Below are 21,072 nucleotides of genomic sequence, written 5' to 3' on the forward strand. Positions count from 1 at the left end.
TGGCTGTGTAAAGCAGTCATACAGAGCAGGGAAGTTACTGTGTTGGGGTCAGAGTTGCCCAGAGTTTACTACTCAACATTTTTGTTCATGGACTATGAGTGCCTAAAGAAAAGAAGCAGGGTGGCAGTGAGCTTTGATCTTCAGTACCGAACTTAATGCCTAGAGAAGAGAAGAAAATTTATAAACACTGAATGCATGAATGGGTTATTTAATTCCCTTGTGAAAATTGTAAGTTGTCTTCAAGGAGTTCTCCCTACTAAAGTTGAATTATCTCCACAACATAATTTTTTAATACACTATCTATACCCAGAAGCTATGACAAAAGAGAAGGGCAATGATTCAATAGGTCTACTTGGCCTGGCTTAGGTTTTTGCATCAATATTAGGATGGAATAGTTTAGGACTAATCATTTTAAGATTCACAAGAAAAAAAATAACAAGTCCCTATATTAGCCTACATATTCTTGTGATAAGTCACTTAGCTACCTATGGGTATCTTCTCTTCTGTTAAATGTATTAGCTTAATCTCTGAACGTTCTTGAGCATATTTATTCATGGGTTTATAAAATAGAATTAAAATTTTTTTTAAGATTTTATTTATTTATTTGAGAGAGAGAGAACACGAGCCGGGGGAGAGGGAGAGGGAGAAACAGACTCCCCACTGAGCAGAGAGTCTAATGTGGGGCTCCATCCCAAAACCCTGAGATCATGACTGGAGCCAAAGACAGATGCTTAACTGACTGAGCCACACAGGTGCCCGGAATTGAAATGTTTTAAAAATCCTATTATGAATTCAAGAAACTGGTGATATGTTTTAAATTCACAGATATATGCATGTTTAGAAGTACATATTTTTAAAGCCTTTAATGTAAATGTTTTCACAGCATAAGATTTTTTATTTCGTTATTCTCATACACTTAGGTCTTAATAACATTGAAGAATTAATGGTGTCCATTTATTGGAATAATTTCTGAATCGAGTCTCTATTGCACTATTTCAAAAGATGAGTCACTAAGCAATAAACTGATGCAGTTGAAACTACTCAGTGATTTTAGAATGCTAAATCAATAGCCATGAGAAAACAGATCAAATACAAGCATGTTTATAAAGTGTCCTAAAACCTATGCAAAGAGATATGATTATGTTTGTACTAAAAGGTCCTCAGAATGGGTGAGGGTGACTGAGATTAAAACATCTTCAAAAGGACTGTTGGATCTTTCTACAGAATATACCACTATTAATATAGACTTGTTTCTATAAGACATGTTTATTTTTAATATCATCTGGATTTGGTAATCAAAAGAGGAAACCTAGATTCAATAATGTAACAGGTATATCAAAGGAAGAAATGTCATCATTTAAATTTAAAAGCCTTTATGAAGAGAAAAATCTACATTTTCACCTATCTTTTCTATTATTGTAAAAATGCAGAGTTAATTCATATGCTTTCATTCTGACCTTTTTTATTTTAAGCCAAAGATTTCCCTTAATGTATTATTTTAACATTTTGATTTAAGTAGCCCAGTGCATTTTTTAATTGAGACAATGTAATTTGCCAAAATTATGTAATTGCTCTCATACTAGAAATACATTGATATAAAAAACTATGTAATATTTTTTAGAAAAAAATAGTCTAACTGTATTTTCATATATTACTAAAAAAAATTAAGTCCATTGAGTTTTAAATTTTGTCCCAATTAAGATTGGGAAGTTCAGGGATACCCGAGTGGCCCAGTAAGTTAAGCATCTGCCTTTAGCTCAGGTCCTGATCTCAATGGCATGGGATGGAGCACCATGTCTGGCTCTCTGCTCAGTGGGGAGTCTGCTTCTCCCTCTCTGTCTGTCCCTCTGTGTGCTCTCTTTCTCTCTCAAATAAATGAATAAAATCTTTTAAAAATTTTTTAAAGATTAAAAAAATCCTGGGAAGTTCACCTTATGTGTCTCACTTCTTTTTTAAATGACTCAAAATTAAATCAATGTACTATACAATATGGAATTAAAGCAAAAATGCAAATATATAGAAAAAAAGGAATTTTTAAAGTTAATGCTTTCTAGACATGGTAATTTCCTAATATTTTTCTGACACCAAATTTCATTTCAAATTTTTCATCCCTGGCTATGCATTACAATTATCTGGAAAACTATTAAAAATACTGTTTCCTGGGCTTCACTCCCAGAAATTCTAAGTTAATTGGTTTGAGTTGGTCCCAGGAATCAGTATTTTAAAAAAAAAATGCTTCAGATGATTTTAGAATATAAACATTAAGAAATTCCTTTTAAAAACTGTATATTTTTTATAAACCTTCAAATTTGAATATATAATAAGTTTAATGAGGCCTTTTAAGTATTGCTGGGAAGTGTATTATGAGGCGATCTCTTTGGAGACAGAGGAACACTAAAGATATAGATGGGAAAGAAGGCATACTATGGATATTAAAACATAAATAACCTTTAAAGCCTCTAGACATGTATAAAAAAAAATTGACATTTTCTAAATTTTCTCCTTGTAGAATTATCTTCAGACAATAGAATACAACTCCTTCTGCATCTAGGATTGTGATAGTTGTAGAAACGGACTATTGAAAATACACAGTAGGTGAAGAAAAATCATAAAATTGCATCCCGCACTATACCTGTGGAAGAATTATAATATTCTAGATACTCCAAAATGGAGATCTTTGCAGAGTTCACCAGAAGAGGCATGATTTTTCTGGGAGGCAAAACTGTTTCTGAAACACTGAATTTTTAGCTCCAAAGGAGCATGGTTGTTCCATGAGGAAGTAGAGTGGAGTTAATTGCCTATTCGCTATCAGGCTATCTCAAAAAATATCTCTTAAGAATGCTCAGATTTTTAAGTGCAGGAATAAATAGGCTGAGGAAACCTGAGCACTCTGTGCTTCATCCCTGGCTTCTCTCTGAGGTAAATATAAATATAAGGTACCATCTTTCAGTCAGCTTGTCTATTCATTTCTGGGTTCATCTACAAAGGACTAGTCAGCCTCCACCTTGCTATACCCTCATTTCACCATTAGGAAATTGTAATAATAATATAAGAGTGTCTAGCACATAGAAAGCGCTCAATAAAAACTAGCTATTTCTTTAGTACTACAAGTTCTTGTATTTCCTTTTAAGGCTAAAATCCTAGTCTAAAATTTGCAACTATCTCTTTGGTAATCCCCACAACTGATAGTTTTGAGATAACTTAATGTGAGGTATATTCAGATTGTGCATTTCATTCGTTACTACAGTATCTCTCAATTACGCAGATACATCAAAATTAGAACCTTTTGTTCTGTGAGGCCCAATAAAAGACATGCTTCAATCTGGGAGAAAATATTTGCAATCCACATATCAGACAATAGAACACAACTCCTTCTGCTTCTAGGATTGTGATAGTTGTAGAAACTGGCTACTGAAAACACACAACAAATGAACGAAAGACTAGTATCAACGAAACTACACTCAAAACTCAACAGTTAAAAAAATCCAATTTAAAAAAATGGGCAAAAAAAACGAACAGATTCTCACAGAAGAAGATATACAAATGACAATTAAGCACGTGAAAAAGATGTTCAACATGAAAAGAAAATACAAATTAAAGTGACAATGACATCTCTACACACCTGTAAGAATGCCTAAAATAAAAATAGTGACAACACTAAATGCTGACAAGGATGCAGAGAAAAACTGGATCACTAATACATTGTTGGTGGGAACGAAAGTGACACAGCCCCTCTGGAAAACAGCTGGGCAGTTTCTTATAAAACTAAGCATCCTATTTTCATAGGACCCAGCAACTGCACTCCTGGGAATTTATTCCAGGGAAATAAAAACTTATGTTCACACAAAAACTTGTACATGAATGTTTATAGCAGCTTTATTTATAGTAGTCAAAAATTAGAATCATCCCATCACCTGCAAGAGGAGAATGCTTAAATAAATTGTTGTATTGACATATCATGGCCTCCTGCTCAGCAAGAGAAAGAAGAAAAGTACTGATAGATTCAATTTCAATGACTCTCCAAGGATATAAGCTGAGTCAAAAACAGCCAATCCATAAGGTTACATAGTGTATGACTGCATCATATAACATTTTAAAAACAAAAAAAATATTAGAAATGGAAGACAGATGGTGTGGGGAGGAAAGGGGAAGGAGGTGGTAGGCAGGAGAGAGGATGTGTGGTCATAAAAAGGCAGTAGGAAGGACCACTGTGGTGTTGAAATTATTCAGTATCTTTTTTTATTCTTTTATTCTTTTGTTTTTCCACTTATCCATAAGAACTTCATTCATTGTATTCATTATCTGGACTGTGGTGTTAGATACAGGAACCTGCGCATGTGATAAAATTAGATCTAAAATTAAAGACACAAGTAAATACAAGTAAAACATAAAATCTGAAAAATATTAATGGATTTCATGAAGGTCGGGATCTGGGTTGTAATATTTCATTATAGTTTTACATAACGTTCCAATGGGGGAAAATTAGATAAAGTTTATACGGAAAGTCTCTGTCTTATTTTTTATAACTTCGTGTGAATCTAAAACTATCTCAATAAAATTTTTAATTAAAAAAAGCATATTATTCAAGAAAAAGTTGAGTACGTAAGGGATCAGAATATGCCACTCCAAAATATGTCACTTTGGCTTAAGAATTATTTTGATTTCAAGACATGTGAGAAATAGCAGACAAAAAATAAAAGCTCTTTGCCCTCCTTTTTTGCTAAAAGCAGTCCTATCCACTTAATCACTAGAGACCAGTCAAGACTCTTACCAGCCAAAGGATGGCGCAGAGAAGAATCTACATAATAAACCTTACTAACACAACCCTTATTTTCCATTCGTTTCCCTCAGATATTTGCCTTCCCATAGTTTGCCTCCCTTGTAAGTTTAAAACCCTTTTCCTTTGTTTTGTCACTACTGTTTTGTCATTATTTTGTTTTGTCATTATTCTATAAGTTTGCTGTTTTTTGTTAAGATGCTATATAAGCCCAAATTCTAACCACTCCTTTGAGTTATTGATCAGTGAGTTTCCCTACATATGTGTGTGTTACTCTTGTTAATAAACTGTTTTTCTCTGGGTAGTTTGTCATTTGTCAATCTAATTTCCAGGTCCTTAGCCAGAGAAAGGAAAAAAAAAAAAGGTGGCGGGAGGGTCGGTGGTGGTTGTTTTATTTTTTTTTTCCTCCACTGCCAAGTGTCTAAACTATTATCTTAACCAGATCTAAATTCTTTCTTGAAATCATCCCTCTTCATTCATTCTGCTTTAAGAAGTCACTGATAACAAATAGAGTTACAGAACTAAGTTAATTAGTTCTTTGTTGCTTATCTCATGGAGCTAAGATTTCAGCATCTGCCTCATCCTCCCTCGCATTAATCATTTTATCTCAGACAATTTATCCCATATTTCAAGATCTTGATGATTGGCAAAAATTATGTGTGACTTGTGAAAATAACACATGCAAAATTGGAGGCAAGATCAGACTCAGTGACAGGCTTTTCTTGAGGAGTGTTTTGTTCTAAAAGATCATTTAAAAAGGTTTAAGACCTATTGTTTTATAATTCACCAAAACTATATTTTATAGCTTGATAGGTAAAATAGAACAAAATATTTTTAAAAGCACTGGATTGTGTCATTTGAATATTTTAAAATTAGATTTCCTGTCAGTGTAATCCCAAACATCCCCTAGCGTTAGATTTTTTTCCCTAGACACACAGAAGAATTCCGAGTTTTCTAGACATATCACATTTGTGCCTTTTATGCTTATTTTCCTTTCTACTAAGAATAAGGTAAGCCCCTTCTCTTCTGTCCCTGCCTCAAAAACAAAAGTATATTGTTCCTTCAAGATCCAGTTGAAATTTCAAATATTACCAATTTGGGTACTACACTTTCCTCTATTTCTCTTGCTCACACAACATTGGTTGTCTCCTCTATTTTCACAGTATCTACTTATATACCTTTATGGTGTCTGGAAATAGTACTCATGAATGACACTTCATCAAATGATTTGTAATTATTTCTGTCTTTTTATGTCACTGGACTATGACCTTCTTGATAATGTATCCCAGGTTTTATTTTCAGGTTCTGGCACCTACTATACACTTCGTAACCTTTTTTTAATAACTTTTTTTTTACACTTGATCACATTTGAAAGAATGAGTAAACAAATGATCAGATAAAAAAATATAATAAATTTAAATTATTTTGTGTATATCAGTGTGTAATTTTGTTAATTCCTCTGGCCTTTTTGTAAGCTCTAAGTTCTTAACATTTCTTTTGGGGAACATGACTTTATATATTGATTATATTCCATACATAATAAAAGTGACTGTGCTGAGTAATAAGTATATTTAAATAATATAACTGCATATATCAAGCAAGAAAATATATACAGAAATTTGTTTTAACCTTATTTTTAAAAAGTGAGGTCCCTTGAATTCTTTTGATGTGATAAAAAGTGAGAGAGAGAGCACGGGCAGGGACAGAGGGAGAGGGACAAGCAGACTCCCTGCTAAGCAGGGAGCCTTAAGGGGGGGGCCCTATCCCAGGACCCTGGGATCATGACCTGAGCCGAAGGCAGACACTTAACAGACTGAGCCACCCAGGCGCCCCCAGTCTTTAACCTATTTTAATCAATGCCTATAATAGCTTGAAACCCACATCATCTTACCTGGCCTCCATCCCTCCCAAATAAAGAATCTGAAGTGACTGAATATAGATAGGACTTTCCTGCTGTAAACTTATTCACAATGATATTTTTTATAGTTAATTTATAGATAATAGTCTCTCTAGCCTATTGGGATAGATCAAAAACTATAATAACGATCAGAATGAATAAGGCATTACTGTACAAAGAAGTTAATTTTATCTTTACACTCACTTGACCAAGTTTATTTTTGTCCTATTCTTTCTTTCTATGAGAAATCTCTGAGGTGCTAAGGAGAGCTAAATGGCCACAGGGTTAGACAGGAGAGGGAGGAGAAAGAGCAAGAGGAACATGTGAAAAAGCAAATTTGGAAATGAAATATTTATAATTTTTCCTCTCTAGTTAGCCATGCTTTTATTTATAAGCAATCCTGTGGACATAATTCTTACACTCCATACTTTGAGAAAAATTTGTCATAAATACAAATATTTCCTACTCATCAGATAATTGAAGGGAATGCAACATGGACAACACTCAGATCACTTAATATGCACTTCTTTCACAAAGTAATCTTACTCAACTATGATATATAAATAAATCTTGGAATTATTCAATCATGTAAGATCCTGTTGCTATTGGATAAGAAACAGTGGTCACCTCATTCAGCAAATATTTGTTGAAGATCTACTTATATGTCAGCACTGAGCTATGAGTTAAGGACACAATGGTAAATAAAACAGATATGGTCTCTAACTTTGTAGTTTCCTTTCTAGCTGGTAAGCAGTAGTTATTCAAATATTCAACAACCAATGGAAGTCTAAAATAATGACAGGAGCTGTAAGGTGAAATGGTGCTAAAGGTGTCTATTTTAAGAGACTTCGGCCTTGTCAAGGTAGGTCAGGGAAAGCTTCTTTGAAGAAATAATATTTGATTTGAAATCTGGCAGATAGGCAGACAACTGAGATGGGAGACATTTCTGGGAAAAGGAATACCTTGTTAAAATACACTGTTAGGGGAAAAAGTCTGACAAGTTGAGAGAAGCAAAGAAGGAAAATATGGCTGGAGTGGATAACTTTGAGTCATACTACAAGTCCTTTTAGGTGGTAAACTACGAGGAAAGCATTCATATCTCCCCTTTTTGCCTTGTTTCTCAGTAACTGGCACTCTGTAGGAACACATTTTTTTTTCCATTTTCTTCAAGAGGCCCACATACATACAAACTACACGTGAATCCTTATAACATGTTTCTGACTCTTTCTCATTAGTATGTCATTGCTACAAAGCAAGTATTACATAAAAAGTCATCTTTGTGTCATCCACAATGCTTAGCATAACACATTAACATTAGCCACTTGATACATGGATTTGGATTTAAGAAAGAAGGGTTATTGTAGAGATGTCTTTCTTTCTTTCTTTCTTTCTTTCTTTCTTTCTTTCTTTCTTTCTTTCCTTCCTTTCTTTCTTTTCTTTTCTTTTTTTTTTAAATTTAGATGTGGCTACTTCTGAAACATTCTTAAGCATTGTTTCTTTTTCTCCTCCTAGGTTAAAAAGGACACATTATCATCCTTTATATAATGATCTATATCAAACATGTTAAATTCCGTAAAATAAAGTCATTTGCCCAGCTTCCATTCCTAAAGCATGGCTAATTAATGATAGCTAAATTTTGTTCACTTACTGTTTCTGCTTAATAGAGCTTTTACTAGATTTTATGTAAATATTTATGGAAATTTACGTTTGGATCAATATACACAATTGCTATATTTGCAGGCATATAGATCAGTGGGTAAAATATAGGAAAGTTTGTGTTTAAAAATTGTGATGTTCATTTAATGTATCAACCCGGCTTGGCTATCATCCCCACTAATCTAGATTTTGCTGTGATGGTATTTTGTAGATGTGGTGACTATTTGCAATCAGTTGACTTTAAGTTAAGGATATTGTGCTAAAAAATCTAGGTGGGTTTGATCCAGTTAGTTGAAAGGCCATAAGACTAGAACTAAGGTTTCTATGAGGAAGAAGAAATTGTAGCCAAGGTCTAAGTTTAAGCTGCTGCCTGAGACTTTCTATCCTGCCAGAGGATTTCAGATTTGCCTAGCCAGCCCCCACAATCTCATTCCACAAACCCTTGTAATAAATCTCTTTATATATCTATATCTATATGACTACACATCTCTCTCTCTCTCTCTCTCTCTCTCTCTCTCTCTCTATTCATACACACCACTGGTTCTGTTTCTCATGAAATCCTGAAAGACACACAACTGTCTCCCATCTCCTATTGTAGATCATTTTTTAGAATCAGCTAGTGAAGGATACATTAGTGTACACAATTCTTCACAAATGATGCTTTTATTATATTTTAAATGAGTAAAAAGAAAAGCCAAAAAGAATCTATGAAACAAAGGCTTAATTTTATAGATGAGAAAACCCAAAACACACCTGATTGTCTACATTAATGGGGCTTTACCATCCACTGTCTCTAATGTCATAACTTACTATTCTAAGAAACTTCTGTCTAGTAAGTTGGGTTGAAGATAATATTACTGCAAATTTCAGAAACTTCCTGGATAGCCCACCAACTCTTCAGCAAAAAAGAAACAAATGACACTTTATACATCAGGACTCTTTGACCCATGTTCCCTCAAAATCTTTCTGTATCTACTAATCCAGAATTATATAATGGTCTTTACTCAATGATCCTAACCACGCCTCCAATTGAAACACCTACCCTACACCAGATTCCCAAATCTCAATTACTATTTCAATGTTGCTTTTTCTTCTCTGAGACACTGCGAAAACATTGATGACTTAAAGTTCTTTCTCAGTGTGGGAAGTAAAAAACTCAGCTTTGTCTAAACAGCAGATTGTTTTAGGGATATTTTGAAAACCCAGTATTTAACATAGAGAAGAGAAGAAATTAATAAACACTCATATATTCACTACCCAGAACTGAACAATATTAATATTTTACTATATCTAATTTGAGTCTTTTTATGAATATGAAATAAATTTTACTAATACAGTAATGTCCCTTTTGGTAAAGATGAAATTTTCTTGTGAATGTCATTATTGTTCCTTCCCAAAGAGAACTGCTATTATAAAATTGGTGTGCATATTTCCAGTTTAACTTTTTCCATTTATTTTATAAATATATTCATCCAGGAGCAGTACATATTAATGTTGTATGTTTCATTTTGAACTTACATAAGTGGTATCCTATCATAATACCACTCTGCTAATGACTTTTCTCATTCAATGCTTCTGAGATCTATTTATGTCTTTTTGTATACATAGATACATAAACATACTTGTATTTCAGCACATAAACATGCTGCATTTATTTACTCATTCCTCTTTTGATGAAGATTTAGTTTCTTTCTAAATTTTTTATTATTATAAACAGTGATACATTGAATATCCTTGTACTTGTGTCAAGGATATATTCTTGAGAGTGTATATATTCTTTAGAGTGTATATATATATATATATTAGAGTATATATAATATATATATAGAGTATATATATTAGAGTATATATTCTTCAGAGTATATAAGTATGGAGTTGCTGGAACATAAGATATTGCGTATGTGTCTTTAATTCTAAAAGTAGCTCCAAAAGGTAGACATTATTATCTCTATCTTATAGATAATAAAACTGAGCCTTTGAAAAGGAAAGAAGAATGTTTAAAGTCACAGAATTAATATAAGTATCAAAGCAGAGATTCAAATCTCTATTTGTTTGGTTCCTAAAACAACTTTTTCCCCAACCATATTGTCCCTCAAACACAGAAGAGGAATGTTTTGTGTGAATGTGAAAATTACTAAGTTGTCCTTAGTTTCTAGGTTCCTGAAGTTCATTCTTCCTCTTGAACCTTACACCTTGAACAATTTAATTCACTTAATTTGGAGTGGGCAGTTACAGTTGGCAAATGTTAACAGATATGTTAATGACCTACCAAAATAGAAATATTGCTTATTGTAGGGAAGTGAAGGAGGAGAGAGGCAGGAGATAACTTCACCTGCTCACTTGCTTCCTCTGTACATCAAAAATAAAGATATCTGTGGGCAGAAGTGTGGTAGAATACATTGGGGTGAGGATTTGCCACAGAACATCAGGATATCCAGAAAAATAAAAAGGGAAAATGATTTGTTACATTTATATATGGACAACACAGTCTCTTATTCAGCATTGCAGAGACCATCAATTTTAGCACCTGGTTAATATGACTAGTTAGCTAAAGTAGAAAGTTACAGAAGGAACTTGTAAGTAACACAGGGCCTATTTTGGGAAGATCTGAGAGTAGAATCTAGCTACTTCAAACTTGTTTACCTCTTAGCATTAGCAGCAAAACAATGTAAAGTTAAATCCTCACATTTGCATAAAAATTTGTTCATCTCAGAGGCTCACTTGGTACATATATTCCTCTGCAAGATTTCTAAGGATTCTATTGTATGTTTATTCTTCACTGAACTCATTTATACTCCCTACTGCAGACAATCAAATCATTCAAATTCCAGTCTATTGGACCCAATATACCTTGTATTATTACTCCTGACAGTTTCCATTATTAGAGGCCAGATGTTCCTTTAATAAATTTTCCTCATTCAATCCTCATGGGAACTTTATAAAATAGACATTTTGTCTTGATTTTACAGATGAGGAAAGCAAGTACTACCAAGATAATACTAAATTGCTGAAGGTCACTGAGTTAAATTTACTTAATGGAATCTAAAATGATTTAGGTTCTTGTGTCCCTTAAGGGCAGTGTCAAATTTTTATCAATAGGCCTAGGCCTAGTACAAAATGTGATACTCATTAAAAATCTGTTTATTGAATGAATGAATGACTTGCAAGCCATATTCATTAATGCTGATTTAAGGCATAGTTTTCAATGAGGTTCTGGGTTATTTTGGTTAAAATGGTATATCTTGCACAAATTAAAATTAAAAAGTATCATTTTGAATTGATTTTATTTTATTTTATTTTTTTTAAAGATTTATTTATTTATTTGAGAGAGCGAGAATGAGAGAGAGAGAGAGTACATGAGAGGGGGGAGGGTTAGAGGGAGAAGCAGGCTCCTCGCCGAGCAGGGAGCCCGATGCGGGACTCGATCCAGGGACTCCAGGATCATGACCTGAGCCGAAGGCAGTCGCTTAACCAACTGAGCCACCCAGGTGCCCTTGAATTGATTTTAAAGTGATTTCCAAATATAACAATAACTGACATTATATAGACATCTACTATTTGTTATTGAATATTGAATCCTCATCCATATACAGTTAAAAATATCACTTGGGGCACATCACCTTGAGGGCCCAACTACAAAGTGTAAACATTAACACTATTTTTCTTATAAATGTTCTTTATATAAGCTGTTAGATTTTTTTAAATTTATTTTGAGTAAGGGAATGGATATTTAGTATTAACGAAGATAAGGTTTTCCCATTATAGAAACAAGCATATAAATTAACATTTTGGTATAACCTGTGGCTCTCACATTACAGTATAAGGACTTTATTTGCTTATACTATTTTCATCATACTCACTTTTCCATATTAAATACTCTGAACAATTCTAGATAAGCACACACTGAATTGCTTGAGTCCAAATTGAGTCTTTTGTATGGGTCCTAATCATGTTAAGGCCCTTGTTTCTTTTGTCCTATCATTTTCCACACAGAAGTATTAGCATTTCAATTTGCCTTTAATTTCTAACACTACCTTGAATTCCAATTGTGTATCAGATCTTAGAACAGCCAGTCCAAAGAAAAGATTGTTAATATTATCATTTTCTATCAGAGGTTTATTCTATAGACTACATGAAAAGAATTATTTATTGTCAATCTTGGTGATAGTACACCTTTACTAAATCATCACTAGTAAAAATGAGCTACTTCAAATAAGGATACTACCACATCTGAAAATAATTGCTGAAAAGCTTCATGGTGAATTGATTTTACCCCCAGAATTAAAAATATATTGTGTTCAATTCAAAGCAAAGTTATGATTTTCTTTTGTATATTCCATCATTTGCATTTAATATTTATCAAAATCTAGGTTCGTTATTGGATTTTTTTTTTAAAGATACCTGAGATGACAAAAAGGCAGTGTGATTATTCCTGCCTCTTAAAGAAATATAAGAAAATAGGGAAGAGTGATTAGAATTTGAAGAAATATATATAGGTAATATAATAATGTAAAGATATCTGTGCCAACATATATAACATATTAACTTCTAAAAGAATTTTTGTAGTTAAAATTTTAAAAAATGTTTTATGTATATACATCAGAGCTTTCTTTTAGCACGATGGAGTTTTAGCTAATGATTTATAATGGTTACCAAGGGTAGAATAACAAACCAAATAAACCTACTGCATAGTGAATAAAAACTGCTGAAAACTAAATACTAAATGCTTAAATCATTATAACTATTAATAATAACACAACAATGATCAGGGGAAGTCTTAGTACATTATATTGCCACTGTAACAATGTATCAGGTATTCACCACTTAAAGTAAGAGATTTATTAATTACATCAAGTTTTAAGTGACTTCAGTACTAAAGATACTTATAAAAGTTCTCATATCAAAAGAATTTATCTTCTTGTCCACAGAAGTTTCCTCCTTACTTAACAACATAGACCCAATGGATTCAATGAAATTGAGGAATTCCTGATTGAATTTATATTGCTAATGTGTAATACTTTCTTTTAGGTTCTAGATCAAAGATACATTGTATAGGTTTGTCATATTAAAAACTGCAGTGATTATTAAAAAAGAAAAAAAAAAACTTACCAACTGGCTCCTTTTGATTCTGAAAGAGAATCTTGCTGTTACTGCCATCCATGTTTGCCATGTTAATTGTGTTTCCATCTGTCCAGTAGAGTTTCCTTAATTTAAGAGATATGGATTAAAAATATTAGAGATAGACCTACTTGTTAACTAGAAACATACACTGAGGAATAAAGTTAATGTCAAAGTAAATTCTTGGTTTAAGATTAATTCTTTTTAAGAAGAGCCCGAATTGTTGAGACACTTGCTGACGGTAATGTACATGTTTGCCTGAGAAGAAAGCACCACTCTTGCTTTTTCCTGTCATTGAAGGACAATCATCTCACTTCCTTTTTCCTCCTACATTCACAACTGAAATATTTACCTATGACTACAGTAAATTATTTCCATTTAAAGTAATTCAACCAGATTGAATCCTCTCGGTTTAGAGAAACCAGATACCAAAGAAGAAAACAGTCATTTCAGCCATTCCCATTGAAAGCACTGGGGAGAAAGTGTTTTAACCCTACACAAGCTCTCTACATGGTACATGATGATTAGTCAGAAGGTGGGAGAGATCTGATCTACTAAGCAATGACAATAACATCAGCACACACTAAATATGTTAACAACTGGTGTTTGAAATAAAATCAGTCACTTTTCCCTGCATCTGCTTTTTTTCTTCTGTTTTATTCTGAACTGCTACTCCTTAGAAACAAATTAATAAACTCTTGCAATAATGTATAAAAATCTGGTTTTATGCAGATAACAGAAATCTCTAACCAGGGATCTCTTTTACAATTTCCATATTCACTTTTTTTGACTGGTATAGCTGATATGTTAATTCCTCTGAATTAAACAAAGTTTTTATATAAAATCAGGGCAAAAATGTGTGAGATTTTTGAAAAACTTTACAAAAAATAATCATACTTTACCCCCTGACTGGGTGAGCTGCAAGACACTGTGGCTTATCGATTCCGTGGATAATTGAGGTTTTCAAAGAGCCATCTAGTCGTGCCACATTAATTTGTGTTTCATCAAATTCGGAGCTAACCCAATATAAATTACGTGAGACCCAATCCACTGCTAGCCCTCTGATACTCTGAATATCTGTAAAACAGGAAAGAGACAATTAAAAGTGAATGAAATTTCTCATTCTTTTTGACTTTCCAAGTAACTTATTTTCTGTCTCAGGGAAAATTTAATTTACCCTTCAATTTGTTAGCTAAAATTGTACAAGATTGTAATCTCATTCCCTTATCAGCCCTTCTTAAGGCATGAATAATCATTAATGTCTTACTGCTGAGCCATTTGAAAAACTGAAGCAACAATTAACATTGAAATTACACTAACACTCAATGATTCACTAGTAAACACTTAGCAGCAGACACAGGCAGCAGTCTTACGGGCCAAGGTGACCAAAATTCAAATTAGAGTAAAAGCTTCGCCAGTTGGTAGCACATCTTTCTAGTTAGGAAAAAGTACTTATGGGCCGTCAACAAATGGGCTATTTTGTGTTTTAAAGTACCAATTTGTTCCCGAAATTAAATAAAACGATTAAACTTTCCTAAAAAAGTCACCAGAGTTGAACATCTTTCAAAATAGATAATTAACAGAAATTGACTGAGATATGAGCAAAGAAACAAAATCCTTTTAATATTCCTCCAACATGGATTCTACAGAAATTACTGAAATCTAAATAAGTTTCGATTCATTACAGCCAATATGAATATTTGGGTTGTTATTCCTTGATTATTTAATTAGGCATCTTTAAAAAAAAACGATAGAATTTAGGCTTAAATGCAATTGTACGTTTTAATTAAAGAAACAAATTAAAATCAAGTATTTAAAATGATGGATCCTATAAAATCTTTTTAGCATATTTACTGGAAAATCTGTTTAAGATATTAACCTATAAAGTAGGCCAGTGTGGTCCCCTATCCGTGGCACTTGAATAGTCTAATTTGGTTTTGTCTTTATTTTACAAAATTTTGTTACTTGCAAGCATACTGAATCTCTAGAGCTCTTTAGACCAGTGTTACTCAAACTTCCAAGACCTCTGGAGATTGTAAAAAAGGAAGACTCTGATTCAGTCATTCTGAGGTGCCTGACATTCTGCAAGTTCTAACTAGCTCCGAGGCCCTGCTCCAAAGCAGTGGTTCCAACCGACATGCTTCCAGAATCACAGAGCAGCTGTTGCTTAGCTCTTCAAATGGCTATGTCTTCCATTTTTATCATTTTTAAAAGATGCCACAAAGCTAGATTTTCACGTGAAAGTGAAAACACCAGATTTGTAAAATTTGCTAATTATTTCAAAATTTAAAAGACCAGAATAAGACAAAGAGACCTGGCAGTTCTGGGTCACTTGTCACAGTAATGTTGGCATGGTGGGATCTACCACACGTTTCTGTCCTCCAATCTTTCTTTTTTTTTTTTTTTTTTAAGATTTTATTTATTTATTTGACAGAGAGAGAGATAGCGAGAGCAGGAACACAAGCAGGGGGAGTGGGAGAGGGAGAAGCAGGCTTCCCGCCAAACAGGGAGCCCGATGTGGGACTCGATCCCAGGACCCTGGGATCATGACCTGAGCCAAAGGCAGACGCTTAACGACTGAGCCACCCAGGCGCCCTCTGTCCTCCAATCTTGACACAGCCTACTTTCTGCTCAAAAATCCTCTTATTATTTCTAAGTAACTTTTAGTCACAGCACTCTTAGGAGATATTCTCCATGTTTCAATTCTCTTCCTAACAACATCTTCTCCTCTGCAACTTACCTTTCATCATTAATTTACAGGTAAGTTGGTGAATCTTAAATGTGAACTTTATTTCTCAACCCAATACTCAAAATTTCTTTTTATTTTCAGTTATCCTCATCCAGATCCCTTTTCTTGAGAAAAAGTAATACAACACCTCTGTAAAGCTAAACCTGCCATGTCTGAGATTTATTTATTTGCCTCACCCACGATATTTACTCCTTCTGTTCCTTTACCCTCTGGACTTAATTGGGTTGCTTCGAGACAGTCTCGCATTTATAATGAGAAGATCTGGCTTCATGGTCTAGGTTGGGTGCCTATTTTTTGTCTTTAATCAAGTCACTTAAATTTCAGCCTCTATTCTTATCAGGAAAATGAGGCTAATTAAAGATAATACATAGGATTGCTGTGAATATTACATTAGATGATGTGTATTTAAGCACTTTAATGCAGGGTTGAGGGGTATTTTGCCAATCCAAGGACTTAACGCTTTCTGCATTTTTACCCTGGATTGCTTGGTATTGGCAAAAATAACACAATGTGCTTTTATTTCCTCGAAAATACATGTTATCCAAAGGTTTTGGTTTTTGTTTTTGGCTGTTTCTGCTGCTCAAAATCCTTTTATTTATTTCTGATTGACTCCTAATCACATGGTCTAGAGAATACATTGCACTCCTAAATTGGGAAGCATAGCCAAATGTAAGCTATTAATACCTATTTAGTCCTTGTCAATTCTATGGTTCATGCTCTTTCCAATCTATTTCTGTCTTTAACACTGCAATAGCATCCAGTCTTTTTCCTCATCCAACCAAATGATTTAGTTGCTGCCAGGTTATTTTTCTGACTAGAGAGCTCTGCATCATGACCTTTGTTTGTCCCAAAGATATTTAATAGCTTCCAAGCACTCAGAAAGTGATGTCTAAATTCCTTAGCCTGGCTTTCTATATAATCTGAATATAACTACCTTTCCAACTTTATTTCTCACTATTTTTAACCAGTTACCTCACACTTCAGTCATACTGATGTTTTCAGATCTCCAGACTTGTCCTGACCTTTCTAACCTATAGGGAATTACCTGTACCTCCAAACCTTATCACATTTCCACTTACCTGAATCTCACACAAAAATAAGCAAGCTGATTGGCAACATCACCCTTCAAACAACAAAAACCTAATCAATTCTCTTATATATTCCAGCCAGAAAGTTTGTCTCTAATAGGACTGTATCTGGTCAGTTCCTTTGTACTTAATGTGATAGTTATTTGCTGACATATTACTACTCTCACATATACTTCTTGAGGGTAGGCTCCTTGCTAATATATCTTTATACCTCCCTTCCCAAATGTATACAACACTGCTTTCAACATAAATATTTTCAATGAATTGATGAAAAAATTCATGACATGTACAATCTATAATTTTAAGGCTATCTGAGCTGAGTTAGAATTATCAGATAAGGTCCTCAAGTTCATTCTCAAGAGTAAATACATATCTAAATACATACTCACCCAGTATTAATTCTCATGCTCTTATCCTTACCTTTTTTCTACCCACTAGATTAGATTTTTTAATTATCAACTTTAAGTCTAAAATAAAACTTTTGTCTTTTTTGACCATTCTTAATACCTACATCTTTTTTTTTTTTTTTTTAGACTCACCTGGTAAATTCACCATAAGGGTGGGGAGGGATAAAAACTGCCATACGGGGGCGCCTGGGTGGCTCAGTTGGTTAAGCGACTGCCTTCGGCTCAGGTTATGATTCTGGAGTCCCGGGATCAAGTCCCGCATCAGGCTCCCTGTTCAGCAGGGAGTCTGCTTCTCCCTCTGACCCTCCCCCCTCTCATGCTCTCTCTCTATCTCATTCTCTCTCTCAAATAAATAAATAAAATCTTTAAAAAGAAAAACTGCCATATGTTTAGTGAAATTTTTCTTTCCTTGATAAAAACATTGAAATCATAAATTCTAACTCAACCCCCGTTTTCAAGGAAGTCAAAGACTTCTGAGCAAATTTCTCAAAGGGTTCAATTTTCTATATTGAGGGACCCTTACCTCCTGAGCTAAAACAGATTAGATATTTTGAAAAGCCCTTCACTGCAATAATATTTTCTGAAAAATGATAAATTATAACTTTTAAATGATTTATCAAGATCACAAGACAGGAAAGTCTCTACATGCTAAGATAGACTTGTTTGTTAGCTAAAACCATAAAGGAAGGCAAATGAGAATACAGAGTCTGGTGCAGCCATAGGGACAAAAACCTGAGAAATCAAATCAAGTGATCATCTAGAGATACATGGAATATTAGTTGCTTAGTGCAAGTGGGTTCGGTCTTTAAATGCACAAATACTAGGAGAGCTAAACAAGAATAATACCAGGTATATTAGAAGGGTATACATCATCACTGATAGGTGAATGGGAAAAAAAAAAATTCTCCTTGCCTGCTTAAAAAGGAGAATAATTTAAAAATAAAAACAAAACTTATTTTCTCTGTTCTTTCTCTGGTACAGAGAACAAAACACAACAAAACCAAACCAAGCCCAAACCAAACACAAACAAACAAAAACTTTAAGCATAGGTCTATACCGGAGCAAGAGATCACTAGTTTATAAACGGGATATCCACTGGTTGGGTAGGGGATAATGAAATTCAAGTGATTTCCAGTTTACAGTGACTCCTTTTCCCTCTAGCAGAAGCAAATTCAAATCCTCTATGGAAGAAAAAAAATTCTTCAACCCAGGCCCTCACAATTTCCCTAGATTAAGTTCATTCTCATAGTAGATCAGAACAAAAAAATAAAACACAAAAAGAAATGAAACATAAGAGCAAGAGTTAAGAGAAAAATCAACAACAGATTTAAACCTCCAAAGCCTACATGTTTTTACATTATTGCGCAAGATAAAGAAAAGTGAGTGGAATATTTTAAAGGAAAGCATATGCTTTGAAATAATAAGCAAAGCCAATAATTTATTTATTTATTTTTAAAGATTATTTATTTTAGAGAGAGAGAATGTGGGTGGCGGGAGGGGCAGAGGGAGAGAGAGAATCTCAAGCAGACTCCCTACTGAGTGCAGAGCCTGATAAAGGGCTTGATCCCATACCCATAAGATCGTGACCCGAGCAGAAATCAAGAGTCAGGTGCCCAACTGAGCCACCCAGGTGCCCTGCCAATAATTTATTTAAAGAAAATACTCTTGGAAGACATAAATGAGAACCAAAAATCACTTGTAAATATTTTTTAAACAATATTAAAAAAGAAGCAATGTATTAAATGGATTAACCAGCAGCTTAGACACAATTCAGCCAGTAAACTACAAGACAAATTGTAGGAGTTAGCCAGGGCCAACACAGAGAAGCAAAAAGATTAAATGAGTTGGAGAATGAGTAGTCTAGCAAATCCAGTCAAAGTTTCCAAAGGAGGAAATACACTAGGTTAGAGAAAATGGTGAGAGATAATATTTGAGGGTTTTTTCCTCCCTTGGCTGATGCAAGACATGATCCCGTAGGAGGCACAACAGACTCTTGGTGGCTAAATAAAAACGTTGTCATGAAGACAAAGAAAGAATGTTAAAAGCATCTAGTTAGATAAACACAGAGATTCTTAATAGCTATAAAGAATGTAAAAGATGGTAGATTAATATCTGCAAAGGGTTGAGAGAAAATGACTCAACTTAAAATTTGTACTCAACAAAATTACCTTTATATCTATATCTCAACAACAACAAAAATATTCTTCCTTAAAAACAGGCAAAGGGATGGAATAGACATTTCTCCAAAGCAGGTACAGAAATGGCCAACAAGAACATGAAAGGATGTTCAACATCACTGATCATAGGGGAAACACAAATCAAAATCACAGTTAGAGACCACCTCATACCCATTAGGATGGCTACTGTAAAAACAACAATAACAACCACCACCACCATAACAACAAAACCCAAGTGTTGACAAGGATGTGGAGAAATTATATATATATATATAAATTCTGACACTTGCTACAATATGGATGAACCTTGAAGACATCATGCTGTGTCAAATAAGCCCTTCACAAATAGACAAATACTGTGTGATTACACTTATAAGAGGCACCTAGAGTACTTAAATTCATAGACAAAGGAAGTAGAATGGTGGACACTTGGGAAATAGAATTACCAGGAGTTGGTAATTGTTGTTCAATGGCTATAAAGTTTCAGTTACAGGATGAAGAGTTCTGGAGATTGGTTCACAGTGTGAATGTACTTAAAACTACTGCATTGTACACTTAAAAAGGGTCAAGATGATAAATTTTATGTGTATTTTACCATGATTAGAAAAAACTATCAAAAACAAAAGCTAAATAAATATATTTTCAGACAACATATCAGATTATCACTAACAGATTATCACTAAACTAAAGGAACATTAAAAGACATAAGTCAGAGAGAAGAAAAATGATCACAGTAGAAAGGCCTTAGATGAAAGAGGAATGGGGTAAGCCCATAAATTGGTTGACATGAAAATAAAACTAAATGGAAAACACACACACACACACACACACACACACACACACACACACACACAATGGTTGTCAATTCTCTGTTTCTGAAATTTCTTTCTTTCTTTCTTTTTCCCCCTATGCAGTGGACCTGCTGATACCAGCATCCTGGAGGTGGGCATAAAGGCTTTTGCCCAAAATTGGATATGCCTTCAAAGAAGGAAGGGATCCCAACTGTCACAATTTTCTGAGAGCAGAAATGTCTATATCTGATCAAAACTCATTTGAAGTGGGTTTCTGGGCAATTATGTATCTGATTTTAGGGTCAAAGTTAAAAAAAAACAAATGGGTAACATTTTTGCAAAGCTTTTTCAAGGGAACTTTGTAAATATTAAATATTCCATTTATTGCAACTATGAAAAACTGTATATATAC

General features: G+C 33.8%; 1 protein-coding gene across 2 annotated transcripts in view; it reads right to left on the reverse strand.

The window, feature by feature from the left end:
- The window catches only part of LRP1B (LDL receptor related protein 1B), a 1,832,840-nt gene that overhangs the window by 548,598 nt on the left and 1,263,170 nt on the right, over nt 1-21,072 (reverse strand). For both annotated transcript variants that reach the window (XR_013447098.1, XM_078070743.1), the window contains exons 30-31: nt 14,351-14,525; nt 13,440-13,534 (exon numbers count right to left, since the gene is read on the reverse strand). Coding sequence is in view for 1 of the 2 variants with exons in the window: in XM_078070743.1 (XP_077926869.1) it covers nt 13,440-13,534; nt 14,351-14,525 (270 nt within the window). In the remaining variant the exon portion in view is untranslated. The remainder of the gene's footprint in view (nt 1-13,439; nt 13,535-14,350; nt 14,526-21,072) is intronic.

Source organism: Halichoerus grypus, chromosome 4, assembly GCF_964656455.1.
Source record: "Halichoerus grypus chromosome 4, mHalGry1.hap1.1, whole genome shotgun sequence".
Taxonomy (NCBI): Eukaryota; Metazoa; Chordata; class Mammalia; order Carnivora; family Phocidae; genus Halichoerus; species Halichoerus grypus.